Source organism: Acromyrmex echinatior, chromosome 6, assembly GCF_024713525.1.
Source record: "Acromyrmex echinatior isolate Ae372 chromosome 6, ASM2471352v2, whole genome shotgun sequence".
NCBI classification, from domain to species: Eukaryota; Metazoa; Arthropoda; class Insecta; order Hymenoptera; family Formicidae; genus Acromyrmex; species Acromyrmex echinatior.
Window position 1 is genome coordinate 4,856,064 of NC_141857.1, and position 16,966 is coordinate 4,873,029.

General features: G+C 33.2%; 4 protein-coding genes across 6 annotated transcripts in view; 1 reads left to right on the forward strand and 3 right to left on the reverse strand.

The window, feature by feature from the left end:
- Nucleotides 1–47: 47 nt before the first annotated feature.
- Nucleotides 48–2,932, reverse strand: Hat1 (histone acetyltransferase 1). Of its 2 annotated transcripts, none has more exons than XM_011069169.2 (7): nucleotides 2,775–2,932; nucleotides 2,471–2,637; nucleotides 1,985–2,244; nucleotides 1,701–1,857; nucleotides 1,397–1,611; nucleotides 782–933; nucleotides 48–700 (listed from the first exon to the last, which is right to left on the reverse strand). In XM_011069169.2, the coding sequence occupies exons 2-7, from the start codon at nucleotides 2,617–2,619 to the stop codon at nucleotides 395–397; spliced, it is 1,239 nt and encodes a 412-aa protein (XP_011067471.1). In that variant the 5' UTR covers nucleotides 2,620–2,637; nucleotides 2,775–2,932; the 3' UTR covers nucleotides 48–394. The 2 variants fall into 2 exon arrangements, with proteins under 2 accessions (XP_011067471.1, XP_011067472.1); XM_011069170.2 differs by having other exon boundaries at nucleotides 2,471–2,697; nucleotides 2,775–2,931.
- Nucleotides 2,933–3,096: 164 nt separating this feature from the next.
- tous (testes of unusual size) lies at nucleotides 3,097–10,353 on the forward strand. Its single transcript, XM_011069172.2, has 5 exons — nucleotides 3,097–4,057; nucleotides 4,173–5,461; nucleotides 5,959–7,471; nucleotides 7,919–8,092; nucleotides 8,172–10,353. Exons 2-5 carry the CDS (start codon nucleotides 5,259–5,261, stop codon nucleotides 9,933–9,935), a joined length of 3,654 nt encoding a protein of 1,217 aa, XP_011067474.2. The 5' UTR covers nucleotides 3,097–4,057; nucleotides 4,173–5,258; the 3' UTR covers nucleotides 9,936–10,353.
- Nucleotides 9,930–11,878, reverse strand: LOC105153980 (trans-2,3-enoyl-CoA reductase Sc2). Its single transcript, XM_011069173.2, has 5 exons — nucleotides 11,730–11,878; nucleotides 11,604–11,651; nucleotides 11,158–11,468; nucleotides 10,623–11,032; nucleotides 9,930–10,529 (listed from the first exon to the last, which is right to left on the reverse strand). Exons 1-5 carry the CDS (start codon nucleotides 11,733–11,735, stop codon nucleotides 10,402–10,404), a joined length of 903 nt encoding a protein of 300 aa, XP_011067475.1. The 5' UTR covers nucleotides 11,736–11,878; the 3' UTR covers nucleotides 9,930–10,401.
- Nucleotides 11,879–13,429: 1,551 nt separating this feature from the next.
- The window catches only part of LOC105153987 (Mediator complex subunit 20), a 94,654-nt gene continuing 91,117 nt past the window's right edge, over nucleotides 13,430–16,966 (reverse strand). For both annotated transcript variants that reach the window (XM_011069185.2, XM_011069184.2), the window contains exons 4-5: nucleotides 14,672–14,782; nucleotides 13,430–14,179 (exon numbers count right to left, since the gene is read on the reverse strand). In XM_011069185.2, coding sequence (XP_011067487.1) covers nucleotides 14,087–14,179; nucleotides 14,672–14,782 — 204 coding nt within the window. In that variant the 3' untranslated portion in view covers nucleotides 13,430–14,086. The remainder of the gene's footprint in view (nucleotides 14,180–14,671; nucleotides 14,783–16,966) is intronic.

Genomic DNA, 16,966 nt, shown 5'->3' on the forward strand with positions numbered 1-16,966 from the left:
TCAGCCCTATCGAAGTAATAATCGAAAACAATTAAACATCATAAAAGTAGAAAAGCAAGATAAATTTAATGAATTGATATCTGTACACAAATATAAAACGTTGGAAATTATTCATATATTTTGTTTTCACAGTTTAAAAATTGTTTAATTAACACTAGAAATGCTAATAGTTAGAACTGCCGAAGGTGCCAATTTGGTAATTTCTTATCTCTTGGTTAGTGAAAAATTATTTTTGTATTTATTATATTATTTATATCGTTAGAAATATTATATTCACATATTTCCAATATTCTGTATATCTAATGCAAGATAGAAGGGTTAAAATAATTAGCGGAGCCAAAATGGCACCATCGGTTGTTTTAATTAATCAATGTGCATTCAATTCACAAATATTTCACAGCTCAGAAGCGCACTCCAACCGATTAATGACCATTTTGTATTCCTCTTCCAAGATCCGGTATTCCTTTTCTAGTATCTCTTTGCGTTGCTCATCGGATGGTAGTCCATTACCATTCGTATACGTGCTTTTATCCCCGGTATTCTTCAACGCGCGCTCTATTTTCATCTCTTCATTCTGTTTTCTTTTAAATGGTATATTCAGTCTTTTCTTCACATCTATTCTGTACGCTCGATATTCTTCTGCATCCGCGACGTTTGTCGCCTGCAATCGTAGAATTTCATATACTATGCGAGCCTGTTTCTGTGAACAAAATATTTACAAAGTAGAGAGAAAGAAGAAAAACAAGCGATAATACAAAATAAGTCACATGTTAATAGATACCTTGTTTATTCTTAATGCATTTCTAGCCTCAACAATCATTTCATTATCAAAACCATGCTTTAAACGTTTTGGCGCAAAACTGGACAATGTGCTGCAATTTAAAGCGTCCACATAGTTTCGTAGTCTTTGAAAATCTTCGGATGGACTTTCCACTGTAAACATAGATTTATTAAAATGCAGAATCATTAACGTGCAATGTTGGTCGTATTCATATAAACATTAGAATTGTTACTTTTAGTAACTTCGAAGATGTGAAGCTTCGGAAGAATTCAAATCTTCAAAGTTAAACTTTCGACGTTGAAAAAATATATTTATGCAAATAAAAAAAAAACGAAAAAAATATTCATAATATATATTCATAAATATATTAATACATTTTTTAATGAAAATATTTTTATTACTATTATAATCATATTAAATTAATAATTGTATAATTTTTATTATTCCAAACTTCAAAGATTTTAATATCAAAGTTTTGAAGCCTTTGAAATAAATCATCATCATAATATATGCCGCTAGTATTGAAAGTCTATAGTATACGTGATGTAAATTATAAATTTTCAGTAGTAGCGGTGCATATCGGAATACGGCTTTTGCCGAGGATTATTCTGTTACCTGTTATATCCTTAACTTCGCGCCTTCCCATGTATTCGCGATAAATCGCTTGCAACAAATGTTTGCCAAGACCTATTCTTCGAAATGGTGGTAAAATTAAAAATTGAGCGATGCGTGGCCGAATATGTTGTGGATAAGCATAATATTGGTACACAGTAGCGAAACCAATTGTCGCATATCGGGTAGTACCCACAGATGTAGTATATTTTTCGAATCTATTTTAAAAAAGAAATTATTCAATGAAGATCATGTATATTATACACATCTATATATTGGTGGAGTAGTAAGATATCGAATGACTCACAAATTAAAATACTGCCATTGTTCGTCATCGATATCAATAAAAAGAGCCGCATCTATGTACCAAAGAAGGAATGTTTGAATTCTTTGATGATATTCTTTGAATCCTTTGTAACCCATATCTGCCTTATAAATCACAAATTGCCTCATCGTGCCTTCATCTATGTATCATTCAATAAAAACAGTAATAATTAATCATTATAGCTTATAGTTATAGCTAATAGTAATCATTATAGCTTTTAAATTTGAAGTCACATGTATAAAAACAGAAATAAGAGAATTAAATACCATTTATTGAGAAAGACTGTATCAATTCTCCGTATGGTATAAATGTCTCATCCTTGGTAAGCGCCTTAGTGAAATTCGCTAAACTATAATGAACATCAGGAGCGAGCTTTGGAATGATCTTTGTTAACACTTCATCGGCTTCGACTCCCTCATGTTTTGCATTTACTTTCTCAGTATATTTCATACCTAAATATGTTTCCAAAGAGCCTGCTGAATAGAACAGCTGTACTTTCAGGTTCAAATAACCAAATATTATTTCCCTATGAAGCATAAAAAGAATAAGAATAACAAGATCCACACATATATGAAAATACAACACATATATATATATATATTTCATGATGTGCATAATGCATCATTTATTCTTGTTCAATATTCGATAAATAACAAGGATAAATGATAAAATAAGGATGATGCATCATGCATATGTCTACATAGTAATTAATAAAAAACATAAATCTCAATAAATTAATATTATAAACAAACCTATCTCCGAATACTTGATAAGTCATCTCTGGTTTGAAGATAGCTTCTTCCGAATGCAAGTCATCGAGGTTGCGGATTAATCTAAGTTCCAGGGCTTCGTTACTGTCTGCAACTAGCTTCTTTAGACGTGCTATTGTCGAATCTTCCATTTTTGAGCAACAGTAGAACTGAGGAAAATAATATATGGTCGTTAAAACTCCGGTTCTTCTTAACTTTAAAGATTCGACCTTGGAAATAAAGATCAAAATAGGTTAGGACACTGCAAGCAAACAACGTCGAGATGTCGGCGCAAAAGGACAAATACCTGGTATTAATGATTAAACCGTGTAATGGTGATACACGGTTGGATGAACCGATTGAAACCTTTTACGTCAATCCTTGACTCCCAAACACGATTTGGCGCCAAAAGCGGCGGTTTCGAGCAAAGTGATTTCCGAATGGAACCGTTCGCAGTTACTTCCTCAATCATCGACAAAGTATTATAAAGACTAGTTTTATTTAAGTTTGCATGCTACTAAAATTTGGATGATTATCCTGTGATTACTTTATAATGTACAATATTAATTTTATGATTTATTATTAATGTTTCATAGATAAGCATTATTTTCGATTGATATCCGATATTGAACCGATTTTTATTAAAAATTTCACTTTCATTGTTATTATCCATACATGATAATTGTGAAGAAAATACAATTTCGTGACAACACATAATATATATATTATTATATCTCTATAAATATGCTTATTTATAAAAAATCTAATATAATAATAAATCTCTCATAAATTTAATACATATTTTATTATGAATATATTTTTTTAATTTTTTATGTCTCCAGTTGGTAACGTCGAACTCTTTAATTATCTCCAAGCCCATTCGATAGTCATGTAAATTTATTTAATAAAGTCGACTCTCTCTAGCATCAGAAGACACGGTAGTGTCTCGGCGCTAATTTTAATAATTTTAATACATATGTGTGTATATTCTGTCCAATTATAAAATTTTATTCCGAATTTTGGCAGAAATGATAAATTGTTTAAAGCGGATTTTATTCTGTATATCTAAATTTAAATCGTTCAACACTTACTTTATAAAAAAATCAAATATCAATTTAATTATAAATAAAGACATGTAAAAATTAAGACATTAAATAGATAAGTGTATGCATTTAAGATAAGTGTATGCCTTCTGATTAGAATGTCAAAATACTAGAAATTGAACATAATTATAAAAAAAAAACTAATCACGAAGATGATTCACATAAAAGAATAAAAAATGGTATCAATTGTATGAAAGATATTAAGTTGTTGGATGGAGCATATTTTGACATACTACAAGAACTTTCACATGTGCCAGCCAATAGCGTTTTCTCTCTCACTAGTTGTAATATTGTAACCAATAACGATCAAGCTTATACAAAATATTGTGAGTCTCTTTATGTAAGTATAATATGATACACTGTCTGAGTGTTATCTTAGTCGATAATCTTTATTATATTCTATTAGTACATTACAGTTGCAATTATCAAGACTTTAATTTATTACTGATTACTATTGTTGAATTCTTTTTTCAAAATTACATGTTACGTAAGTTTAACCAATATTTTATTTTAAAAAAGACAGTTTTTTTCAATAATACGCATTCATAATTCAAAAAATTAATTTAATTTAGAACAATTTTATATCTTGGCTCATATTACAGGACTAGCACACAGAGGACTAACACGATCGATTGTCAAACGGGGATCTAGTTCGAATAATTTGACTGTTATATATTTGTTTTGAACATAGTGTGACAAAAATTATTTCGACTATAATAATCTTGAAGAGAACGGATGATATCTTTTAAAATGTCACCTTATTTTGACATGTTAGATTGTAGAATTTAATATTTTTATTAATTTAATTGTATCATATTTTATTGAGGAAGACTGTAAGTCGAAACGTTTATCGAATTATTTTATATATTAACTATAATTAAATTATTATTATTCTAACATCTTTTTTTGTTCGTTTATTGATCGTTATCAAAAATTTTTATATTGCTTTGCAAATTGTTGAGCGTTATTATACTTGTTTTTTTTATTTATATTTTATTTTACTATATTATTTTTAGATTGAGAGAGAGAAAGAGAGAGAGAGAGAGAGAGAACTCCATGTCATTCCTATGAATGAATAAAAATGCATTCAGGATTGAAAAGGATTCATTTTAACATTCATGAAACCGTATTTCTGAAAATCTGAATCTATTTTAATCTATTTCAATCCATTCTCGTTTGCTATATCGTTAATAATAATAATGTATCGTTTTATTCCTTCTTTATTATTCAGTGAACAATAGAGACAAATAATGCATCATGCGTTTCTTCATGTGTGAACTTGACCCTAAGATGTACCGTTACCAGGGAGATGTAAACAATTCTGTATAAATTATGAATCAATTGGTCTGTTTGCTGTTCTTGCACTAGACTGCACTAGAACTCTCTTTCTCGCTTTTGACAAATATCAAACATATACCTATCTCATTTTAATTTTCAAAAGTGTACATTTGCAGCCGTAGAAAACAAACTTCATTTGTCTTTTTCAGGTGCATTCCATATATCTTTGCATTTGAAATGGAGTATGTTTATATTCGAATAAAGAAAAAAAGGAGAAAACTTGTGAAAAAATTGTGGAAAATATAGTTAAGAAAGGAAAGTGTTCTTAGATAGTGTGTTTAGATACCAGTGTTTTTAGATACAAGAGAAAAGTTATAATAATTTTTCGTAAAAAGTAGCTCTCGAGCGAGATGGCTGTATCCCTGCAAACTCGCGTTTTTTACGGTTTGAGGACAGACATTGCCAACAATGCGCATTACATCACAGATGCGGAAGTTTTATATCCAGTCGGCAATGCACTGGCCATTCACAATATTCTTCAGCGTCAGCAGAAGCTGATTCGATTACCTGAAAGATATTATGACGCAAATGGCATTTGTGTCTCGCCCAACAAGTGAGTAAATTTGATGAAGTATATGACAAGCACATTTGTCCATAAAAAAAAAACAAAATAAAATAAAGAGAAATTCATTCAACCATATGAAACCGAATTAATTGAAGCAAACTTTCATATTTTCAATTTTAATAAAAACCCTGATATATAGAAAACACAATTTATTGACACAATATTGATTTCATGTTAGCTCAATATTGGTTCAATATATCCTTAAGTTTAATAGATCTATTCTTTTTAGCTGAATTTCTTGCACAGTTCATCAATTCTTTTCAATATGAAAAAAAAGGAAAGAGAGAGACGAACTGTACAAGAAATTCTGCTAAAAAGAGTCTAATGTATCGCTAATAAATTGTTATTAGGAAAGAAACATAACAATTTACAAAGATGGAAATATAAAAAGATAATTTCATAAGGTATAAGATGTTTGTGGATACATTTTAATCTTTCTTTATTTTTTTACATACAGATTGTAATTAAATAATCTATAATTTCAGGAAATTTGTTGCTTTATCCGATATAGGAGACAAACCTACCATATCTATTTATGATATCAGCTCTCTGAAGCGTAGGAAGCTGCTTGGGATACCTTATGACGCTCCAGGAGTAACCAGATTTACGTGTATGAGTTTTACTTTCGATAGTAAGAATCTGATAGCAATTACTGGCGAACCCGATCAAACGATGCTCCTTTACAACTGGGAAAAGGGCAAGGTCGAGTCGACATTTAAGCTGATCAATTCACAAAATCCATTGGCGATCGCTGACGTGTTAGCTTGCAATCCAACAGACGCGACAGTGGTAGCAGTCGGTGGTGCTTATACCTTTAAGTTTCTTATCGTTTCTGAGACGGTGTGGCGCCCATTTGGTTTCGCTAAAGCGGAGAACCTCCTTGTCTGTTCGATGGCTTGGCTGGACGGCGACAGACTCATGGTTGGCACCGAGGACGGCCGCATGCTCTACCTGGAGAACGGCGATCTTAAAAACGTGTACAGGATGACTGATACCGTGACGATGAATCTCAAGATTCGCGAGGAGTACGTTATGCCCACCACTGCCAGCTCACAGATAACACTAGCAATCAGTGAGGACATTATGTGGCAACAAAACGTGCGCTGCTTGATCGCATTTCCACGTGGATTTGCCTACGCGTACGGCGGAGGGATCATCATACTTTTTGAAAAAGAAGGGAAACACAAGTATACGAAGAGAAACGTTTACGTGATTCCACAGCGAATGGTGAAGGACGACGACCCGAATCTTTACAAGATCCATACGATCAATGTGAATCCCAGCTTTGACCGATTGATCGTCACCACCGGCTGGTCCCAACTGTATTATGCGACGCTGTGGGGTCGAACTCTGCAGATGGATCCGGAACCACAGGAAATGCAGATCATGGGCCAGCTGTTACACCATGGTCCCATTAGTGACCTCTCCATGTGTGCATGGAAGCCGGTCTTCATGACATGCGGCGAATTTGATCACAGTGTTCGACTGTGGGATTTTGAAACAGAAAGTCTTATTATGCTGAAGCAGTATGATGAAGATATATCCAGCATCGCATTGCATCCGATGGGACTATTCTGTCTAATTGGCTTCACCGACAAATTACGCTTCATGAGCATCCTGATCGACGATCTGCTACCAATGCATGAGATCGCCATCAGAAATTGTAAGATAGTTCGCTTTAGTCACAATGGTCATCTATTCGCCGCGGTCAACGGCAACATCATACAGGTGTACACCACTATTAGTTTCTACAATCCCTTTATCCTCAAGGGACACATTGGCAAGGTGAAGGCGCTTCTCTGGTCGCAGACGGACCTAAAAATACTAAGCATGGGTGCGGAAGGTTCTATATATGAGTGGAACATGACCTCTGGCACGCGAACCAGCGAGTTTATTTTGAAAACCGTCGTTCTACACGACATTGCACTTTCCTCGGACGCGTCGTTCATTTACTGCATCGCACAGGACGATCAGATACGCGAAATCAAGGAGAGTGAGGTATATTGATATCTTTTATTTTTATTTTTAAAATTATGCGATTGCTTTTGGAATTATATCTTTTACTCAATCAGCCAAGTCGAAAATAAATTTTGTCAAATGCTCGCTATACATTTTGTGAATAAAAAAACGTTAAATTTGATGCAAATTCTGTTATATTCAATGATTCAGCAAATTGATGGCAAATATACAACAAAATCTGCTGACGTAATATAAGAACGAATTATCGACCGGCAAAAACAAGTTTGCTAAATTGTAAGAATCGATCAAAACTTCCTCAGTCTTTGTCGACAATTTGATTTTACATTGTGTTAGTAAGCCTTGGCCGCAAAACACAAGCTTAATGCGAATATAATTGATATCAATTTGCTAATATTTTTTATCAAATTTGCATCAATTTGTAAGCAAATTGCTAACATTTTGCTGACTGGAATATATTCTTATCAGATAGTACGAGAGTTTCGATTGCCTGGCAAAGAAATGCAACAAATTATCATGGGGAAAGATGACCTAATGTTATTCATAACTTCTCCCAGTGGTATCATCATTTCGTTGAAAAGTCCGCTTCAAACTCCAATAGAATCAATGGATTTCCACATACACTGCGTCGATATTACGAGGGTATCTTTCTCTTAATACAGTGAGAATAAATGAAGATATAAATTGTTCTCCTAAATCATTCTATTTCCTTCTTTCTTAGATCGCATTTTCTTACAATGAAAATTATTTGATCTCAGTTGCAAAGGACGGTAGTTTATGCATTTGGAAGTTATACTTTCCCGAAGGGAAAATCATAAAGATGAGAGATTTGCCGTACACGAACGAAGTATTAATCGGTAAAGGTGACTTAGAGGAAAAGATACATAGCATCAAAAATCTGACAGTGAGACTAAGAGAATTGGAAATGGAACACGCATATAAACTGCGGCAAATTGATATTCAGCACAATGATAAATTACGTGAGGTGCACCAAGGCTATAGCGAAGCTATCAAGGAACTTGTAGACAAAATAGATAAGGATCGGGAGGATCACAGAAATGAGGTGAATAATATGAACGTGAATATCATGAGGATGAAAGCGTCGCATGAGGACGCAATGCAACAAATGGAAAATGATTATGAGGCCAAGTTGATTACGGAATATGACAAGTATCAGGCATTTGAAGAACGTACCAATGCTATGCGAGAGAACTACGAGAAGCAATTAAAAGATCTTGAGAAACGCGACGCGGAACGATTACAAAAAACCGTGACGGAATATGAAGCTTTGCTTCACGAGAAGAAAATACAACTGGAAGAAACATTTGACGAAATGAGGCATAAGGAGCGCGTTCATGAACGTTTGATGGCACAAGTAGAGGATGACGCGGATCGTGAGATTCTCGAGATACGTACGAAATACGAAAACCTCCTATACGAGGAGAAGCAGATCAGTTTGAAACTGAAGGGAGAGGCCGGAGTAATGCGAAACAAATTATTGGCCAGTCAGAGAGACGTTGATGATCTAAAAAGGCAAGTAAATCGGGTGCAAAGCGAATATGCACAGTTTTACAAAAATATACAAGATCTTGAGAAGCAAATAGTAGATCTAAAGAAGGAAATCATCGAGAGGGACGCTACTATTCGGAATAAAGAGCAACAGATATATGATATAAAGCGAACGAATCAGGAATTGGAGAAATTCAAGTTTGTGTTGAATTTTAAGATTGATGAGTTGAGGAGTCAGATACAACCGAGAGATCAGGAGATACAGGAGCTGAAGGATAGTATTCGAAACATGGAGGAAGAGCTCATGAGTCTCCAAAAGACAAATGAAAAATTGGAGCTGCAACTACACGAAGAGAGGGAGAAATTGCGGATCACACGCCGAGAAATCGACCGCGAAATCCATAAGAACAAGAGGTGTCAGCAGCTGTTACGAAAAATTCGCATCGACATTCTTGAACTCTCGGAACTCATACAAGAACCGAACGCTCTAAAAACCGCAGTGACCAATTTATATCACAAATATAGCGCGGATGATGAAATCCTACGTAGTCGCAAAGCGGACATAGATGCGCAATACGAATTCAATAGGCAAAAGGATCAACTGGAAAAAACTATCGCGTCTCTGAAGAAGCAGATGTTCCAGGATACGTATACCGGTGACAAAGAATTGAGGATGATAGAGGAAAACAGTATGCTTATTGTGGAATTGAATGCATTGAGGGAAGAGTTGAAGCAAGCACAAGAACAGGTTTTTTATATGGAGAATCTGCTGGGATTACCACAAAAAGACGTGCGATCTACAGAAGCGAGAAAAATCTTGAAACAAGCATTTCACGGATACCAGGAGTTGCAGGAGAAATATATGAAGCAAATACAAGAATATCAGCAGGTTATTTCAAATCTAAAGAAAGATATCAAGCAATTGTTGAGCAAGATTCCTTGTGAAGAAAAGGAAGAAAAAAAGATATCATTTTGAACAAGTTTGTGACATTTAATCATTTTTTCAGGAACTTAAATATTGTAAAGTTTTTAATGATAAATTAATGTTTTAGCATATTTTTCATAATTAAAAATAATTATATATATAATAATTATATATATGTTTCTTTTATATTGTAATTATATACGTATATATATTTGTTCAAAGAAATAAGAGCGCTGTATATCACTCCACGTTTGTAACATATATTATTTCATAAAACAGAAATGAACCTCCCCCTAAGACTTGTATAAAAATAAAAAATTGGAATTAAAATGCTTATATATCTTTTGTTGTTTTTTACAGACTTCACTTTTTACTAGAAAGTGACACTATTATTGATTACATGTTCGTCATAATTACTAAGCTTAATATTCCTTAAAAACAAAAAAACAAAAAAAGTAACAAAGTAAAATCAACATTGTATCATGAATACCGATATTTTGTAAATAAATGCCTTGATTTAAAGAATGAACGGAATGATGGCTTTGCGGTTTTTCGGATAATGCGAGAATTCTTTCTTGTACGCCTTGTGCTTGCCCAGTGCCCACACGGTCATTTGATATGCACCGGCAAGCGTGAACAGACCAGCTGAAAATTAAAACATAAGACTCGTATAACCGTTTCATTTATGTTCGATGTTAAAGATCAAATAATCACATAAAATTTCAGCTATAAGCATACCTGGAAGACATGACGTCATTACAGTAAAACCGATCCAACTGCCTATCTCATACGTATAATTAGGACAGGAGACAAGTAAGAAGAGTGCGGTAAAAGGATTCTTAGTCGGCATTGGGACTTTCCTGACCGTAGTGCCTGGTGGTCTCAAATTCCTCAGAGCTAAGTGGATACTGAGATTGCCCAACTCGCACAGCACAAATATTATCGAACCAATGTGGAATTGGAATTTGGAAGGAGCTGTATATAATGGATGGTTTGTATGATACGCTACATACATAGCAAAAAGCCAATAGTAAGAGCAATTTTTGAATAGGTTATGCAACGGCATTGTTGCATGACTAAAACGGTGAACAAATATAGTCTCTAAGAGACGCTTAACGTAATGTATCGACCAGGCACCTGCTGCACACCTGAAAAAGAAAAAAATTGCTTATATATAATAAGTACAACAAAAGAAATGCTTATATAAAATATATATTATATATGAATATAGATTATAATTTTAATAAAATGTTACATAATTACAGTGACTTACTTAGCTATATAGTGAAAATTACTGGTATTCACGTTTCCATAAAACAGCCAGGGACGTTGATACAACCAAAGATACACCACCAGAGGCCCTGCATACTCCAACAGGAATACAGTCTTCCAACCGATCTGAGGACCGAGATCCTTATAATATAACTTTCCACCCGTTTTCAGCGACAAGGATTTAATTGTCTCTGAGTCTGACAATGATTTTCCCTTAGCATCCAATCTCAGACTCTGTCTATTGACGTTTGCTGCCTTTTTTAATTTATATAACTCCTGTTTCACTTCGCCTATCGTAGTGTTCGCATTTACCTGCAATAAAGATACAAGTCATGTAAATAAAGTCATAGATTTTTTTCGAAAAACAATCGATCGAATTTCGAATTATCATATTCCATTCAAATTTCACTTAATTATCCGATTTTACAGTTATTGCGCTTTACTTACATTCACGTTAGCTATCACCTTCGATGATTTCGTCGACAGTATTTCGATCTGAAAGTAGAAAACATGATAAGTGCAGTTGTCGAACTCACGAATCCTTCGCGTAATGACGATTTCAGGAATTTTTACCTCCATTTTCGTCGATGCAGACAACTCTCACGCGTAAAGAACACTGTCCTTTTATATGGCGGTCGGACTTCTTTTACAGTCTCACTAGTCACCGCCGTTGCTCCGGTCAGCTCCGATTGTTCGGTTTTCGTCGTCTGGAGAGTAACTTCTTGCGGTTAGCGCCGCATGGCGTCGTATCGCAGTCACGTGATTCCGCGCGGCCTATTTCTTTTCGATGACATTCCGTTTGTTCCTTTCCAAAAATCCGATAAGTGAGTCGCGGCGATAACCCGCGTGTCGTCGAGGAAAGTAAAATTAATAATTTTGGTAATCAAATTATCACCAGCTTATATAACAAATGCAATTATTGCCGATGATGATCCGGATCGCGCATGCAAAAGTGAATTGATTGATCCACAATTATGAGTACAAAATTTGCATATGTATGTGCACGTATTGCGTATGCATAATTTTATTACGGAATGACGCGACAATTCCATGTAATTACATACATAAAGAAAAAAAATAAAAAGAACGCGGATGAATATTCTGTTTAAACATTATTTTATCTTCCTTCTGTTTGTCCATGCTGCGCATGGAGTGATCACGCACGCTTAACGCATGATTTATGATAATTATGTATTACAATATATTTACATATAGCGTGTTATTACTAATACATTGTATACATGCATAATAGCACTTATCGATTTACGTCATAAGGTAAACGTCCCAGTGACCGGACACATTTTACAAAATTTATTATTATTAACCTAAAATATTTTTTTTTATTACAACATTCTAACTTAATTGTATTCAAAGATTAAATTACAATATTATATTTAAAAAAGTATTTGAGATTAATAATAATGTAAGAAAATATAATTAAAGTTTCATTTGTGCATATGTGTTTAATTACGATGTTTCATCATGGAAATAATTATTGCATAAAACTGAAAATTCCAAGTCATCTAATTAATTTACTTAATTCATACACGGAGGTAGACCTTTGAACCACCTTATGAACACGGTTTCTATACTAGGAAAAAAAGAACACTTGTTAAAAAAAGATCCACTTTTGAGAAATGTAGAAAACAGCGAATTTTCTACCTACTGAATGCGAAGGTGCTATTAGTTCTTATTGAAAATGTGAGGCATGTCATTTTTCAGGTTAAAGTCCTCATTGTTATCAAAAACAAGACTTTAATCTGAAAAAACGCAGTATCATCGTGCATAAATGAATATTAAAATTAATGTTATTAACATTAATAGGCAAATTTATGTACTTTAATATAAACTGCAGTTAAATTTATGATAATAGACTAATAATATTTTATTGTCAAAGATTATTGAATAGGCTATTTTTTTTAGCGTGCTGTTTAATTAAGAAATAATTTCAAAAGATTACGCATATATTGTGCGTCGAAGAATACAAAAACGCGACAAAAAATGTATACACATATAATAATGGTTATTCTACAATGTGCTTTTTGTTTCCTGTTTCTATCTTTTTGCTTTTTTTTACATCTTGTTTTTTTGCTTCTTATCCGATTGTTTTTGTTTTATGTCGTCTAAGATAAAAGTTAACGAACTTTGGAAGAAACAGGAAACACATAGCAAGAAATAGAATTGTCGATAAAACGATTGTAAAGAGAGAAGAAGCAAGAAGCAAAAAGAAATAGGAAACAAAGAGCACATTGTAGAATCGGCTTAAAAATGTATTTTGTTAGAAACAATATTTATTTTTAAAATTTCACAGTCGATAAAGTTAACTTTACCGACAAATGACAATAGATCATTTTATTGTATTTATAATATTTTATTAATTGCGTGTGGCTGCTCCACTAGTTTCTCGAGATCTCTCATAGATAGCGCATCGTGTCACATTATACAAAAACGCACCGATTTTGCAAAATGTATTTTTAAAATCTTTATAATTTCCGAAATATACTAATTAAGTTATATATTAGAAACTAAATTAAATATAGAATGGAATACTCAATTTTTTTACAGTTCATTTATAAAAAATAATTGAAAATAGAAAAGGAAAATTGAAATGCGTGCGGATATAAAATAAAGAGTTAAATTGACGAAAATCTCGATTATTTTGAAAACATTCAGATATCATTTTACATGCAAATTGTTATTTAAAAAAAATTCTTATTAATTATATATATAAATAATATATAATACAAATCTCTGGTAATAAAATTAACATGAGCAAAATAATATTCAAAAAATAGTGATATCGTTACAGATACGCGCAGACCATAATATAATAAATATTAGCGGGATCTGTAGAGTTCTCAATCGATCTCGCCGTTAACGTCACGTCGTGAAATAAATAATGCGGCCCAAAGTCACCACGATGGCTTCCTTTAAATTACTCCTGTGGCTTTTCTGTATTGACCGAAATGTTCTAGATACTGTTGTATCGTGTCCATCGGCTGATAAATTTCGTTCATTCGATTCTACAAAATTTATTTAAAAAAAAAAACTTAATTACATATCGAGACTTTTTCAGTAAAATTACTTAAAAGTTTTATTCTCAATACATGAAAAAAACGCTTTTATTGAAATATCTAAAAATTTAATTAGATATAGATCTGAAAGTAATTTTGTTAGACCAAAATAATTATATACTCTCTAAAATTTTTTGAGTGAATTCCGAAGAGTGAAATGTCAATCTTAAAGATTGAAAATGCAGTTAGTTTTTTTCAAAATTGTCTCAATTTTCACTCTTTAAAGTGAGATTCCATTCTTTAGAGTGAGATTCTAAAGAATTTAGAGAGTAGGAATCTCAAGCATGATAAGCAACGCTGCAATAAATTTTGACATTCTAGCAACCAATTTGTGCGTCCTATGAACATAATTATTTTCAAGTCTAATTTTTATATTTATTAAACAAACAAAGCCATTCTTTTCATGCACGAAGACGCATTTTTCTAATACTAAATATTTACCTGTAAATATTGAGGAGCTTGATTAGACACGGTTGAACCCAAGAATCCCTGCAGAAATTCACGAATGAGTTCCCACGCGCTCGCTGGCACGACGCAGGGTCTATACTCGACCTGGGGATCCACAAATGAAAAAAATGTATATATCACAGGATTATACCTAGTCGAGTACCATCAGATCGTGATGTATGTCAAATCAACACACGACATCGTTAGTACTTATCGAGAAACGACGACAGTGTTTGCGCGACTCATAATCAGTCGCGAGCGCGGCCGCGGCTGGATTTTACGATCTGAAGACGAAATGTCCGCGATATGGACCTCGTATGTCTCTCACGTAATCCGGCTTACGATGTGTATGTGTGCGTTGATGATGTCGCGAAGGAATCGTGGGAGGAAACAGAATGTATAATCAGGGGCTCGCGTGACGAACTTCGATGGGCAGCGATGGAAAACGAACGGACGCTTATGATAATCCGCTTGAAACCATCGTATGGAATATCCATAAGTAAGCATACTGAGAGAAATGTTTTGTATAATATGTGACTCACACAAAAACTTTCTTACTTTTTAATTAAAAAATTTTCTTGTCCTCTCAAATAAAAATTTAGAATAATCAAATTTATAACAACAAAATGTTTAATTCATAAAGACTTTATTATTTTTTAATTTAAAAATTTTGATCAAAATAAAATTTTTTAATTAACAAGTAAGAAAGTTTTTGTAAGTTACATAAAAATAATCATACAAAAAAATTTCTCTCAATGCATAAATAAGAGACTCAGTCTCCGTTGTGTGTCGTCTTCGAATAAACAGTTTGCAGCGTGACGCGGAGTCCTCTTTGGAAGAAAAGTCAATCTCTAAAAATGTCAAAAATTCGGTTTCGCACGTCGTTGGATACTATCGGCCATTCGGAAAACTTGACGAGAATCTGGATATGTCCGGATTGAACGGGGATATATACGGCAATATTGATGTGGGGATGTCGGTTTCTCATCCTATTTTCAATTCTCTCTCCATTTCTCTCTTTCCATTCCGCAAGCCTTACAGCTTCGGCTATGTTAAGGAAGCTCGGCTAAAAGTTAATATCGCTGGAAATTGGTACTTCGGTCGAGCAACTCGATAAACGCGGAACGAAGTTGGAAAAATGGGAAACGCGAAGATTCACCGAAAGATAGAAAGAGAGTGGCGGCAACTGTTATTCTTCGACTTATAAAAATTTGCTCAATAATTTTAAATCTAAAATCCAATTTCACGAATTTGTCCGGACGATAAACTTTTCGCGCGACCGTTATTCTTCATAAACATTTTTTGTAGAACAAACGTGTTATTGATCTATAATACAAGATAGTAAACGTGGAGAATATTTACACGATTGGCTGCGCAAGACTTTTCAGAAATAAATTAATAATAAAATAAAGGTATAATACATATACGTTTAATTTCTTTTACTTTAATTACGTCACAGCTGATTCATTTATCAGATGAAGTTTCTCAGGTGAAACTTGGAATTCCCGAGATTATTCTGGACCCAGGGACGCCAATTAAACGAAAATCTGCGGAATTCGCCAGCAACTCGACCATGCATGGCCGCATAGCGATTCGAAATCACGGACGAGATGACATTATTCCGGACCGAGCCACCACATTCAACGGCAGCAGGGTAAATTTCGATTCAAACGATAAATCGCGATTGCGAATCCGAGAAAGCGCAAATCGAATCGGGAATGCGTTTGTTACGCGAGTTACGCAACCCAGTTCGCTCCGCGTACTAAAAAACGGCGAGTTGAAAAATTTGTGTTAAATTTAACATTTCCACGTGTTCCAAACGATCCACTCAAATTTTTGCCTTAATTTTATACACGAATATATTAGAAAGTAACATAAATATTACGTAAAAATATTAATACAAATGTAACAAAAAATGAAATACAATTTGTACTGGAAAAAAATTGCTAAATCTTAAATTACAAACTTCTTTAAATAGTACTAAGGAAATGTTTACTTTTTATTGAATAAATATTTATTTACTTACAGTAAAAAAAATGATAGTTAAATTAAATTAACGATTTTTGTATCAAATAAATATATGTTTACATTCAGTAAATAGTTATTTAGAACTACTTAAACAAATACTTATTAAAGTTTAATATTTTTTTCAGTGTAAACAAATTGTGGAAGCATATTTTTTGAATAAAATTAATATTTATAATATGTTAAATTAACAAAAATTTTATTCATTTTTATCTCAGAATTTACGTATTAAAACATTATTTTTATATTATTTGTTCACTTACT

Bases quoted from the DNA above. Each gene is read 5' to 3' on its own strand.
- Hat1 (XM_011069169.2), bottom strand. From the start codon at position 2,619: ATGGAAGATTCGACAATAGCACGTCTAAAGAAGCTAGTTGCAGACAGT. The intron at 1,612-1,700 runs GTGAGTCATTCG...TTTTTAAAATAG, and splicing joins CAATGGCAGTATTTTAATTT to ATTCGAAAAATATACTACAT. The intron at 934-1,396 runs GTAACAGAATAA...CTATGTTTACAG, and splicing joins CGAAGTTAAGGATATAACAG to TGGAAAGTCCATCCGAAGAT.
- tous (XM_011069172.2), top strand. From the start codon at position 5,259: ATGGCTGTATCCCTGCAAACTCGCGTTTTTTACGGTTTGAGGACAGAC. The intron at 5,462-5,958 runs GTGAGTAAATTT...CTATAATTTCAG, and splicing joins ATTTGTGTCTCGCCCAACAA to GAAATTTGTTGCTTTATCCG. The intron at 8,093-8,171 runs GTATCTTTCTCT...CTTCTTTCTTAG, and splicing joins ACTGCGTCGATATTACGAGG to ATCGCATTTTCTTACAATGA.
- LOC105153980 (XM_011069173.2), bottom strand. The intron at 11,469-11,603 runs GTAAGTAAAGCG...TCTTTATTGCAG, and splicing joins AGGTGATAGCTAACGTGAAT to GTAAATGCGAACACTACGAT. The intron at 11,033-11,157 runs GTAAGTCACTGT...TTTCTTTTTCAG, and splicing joins AATTTTCACTATATAGCTAA to GTGTGCAGCAGGTGCCTGGT.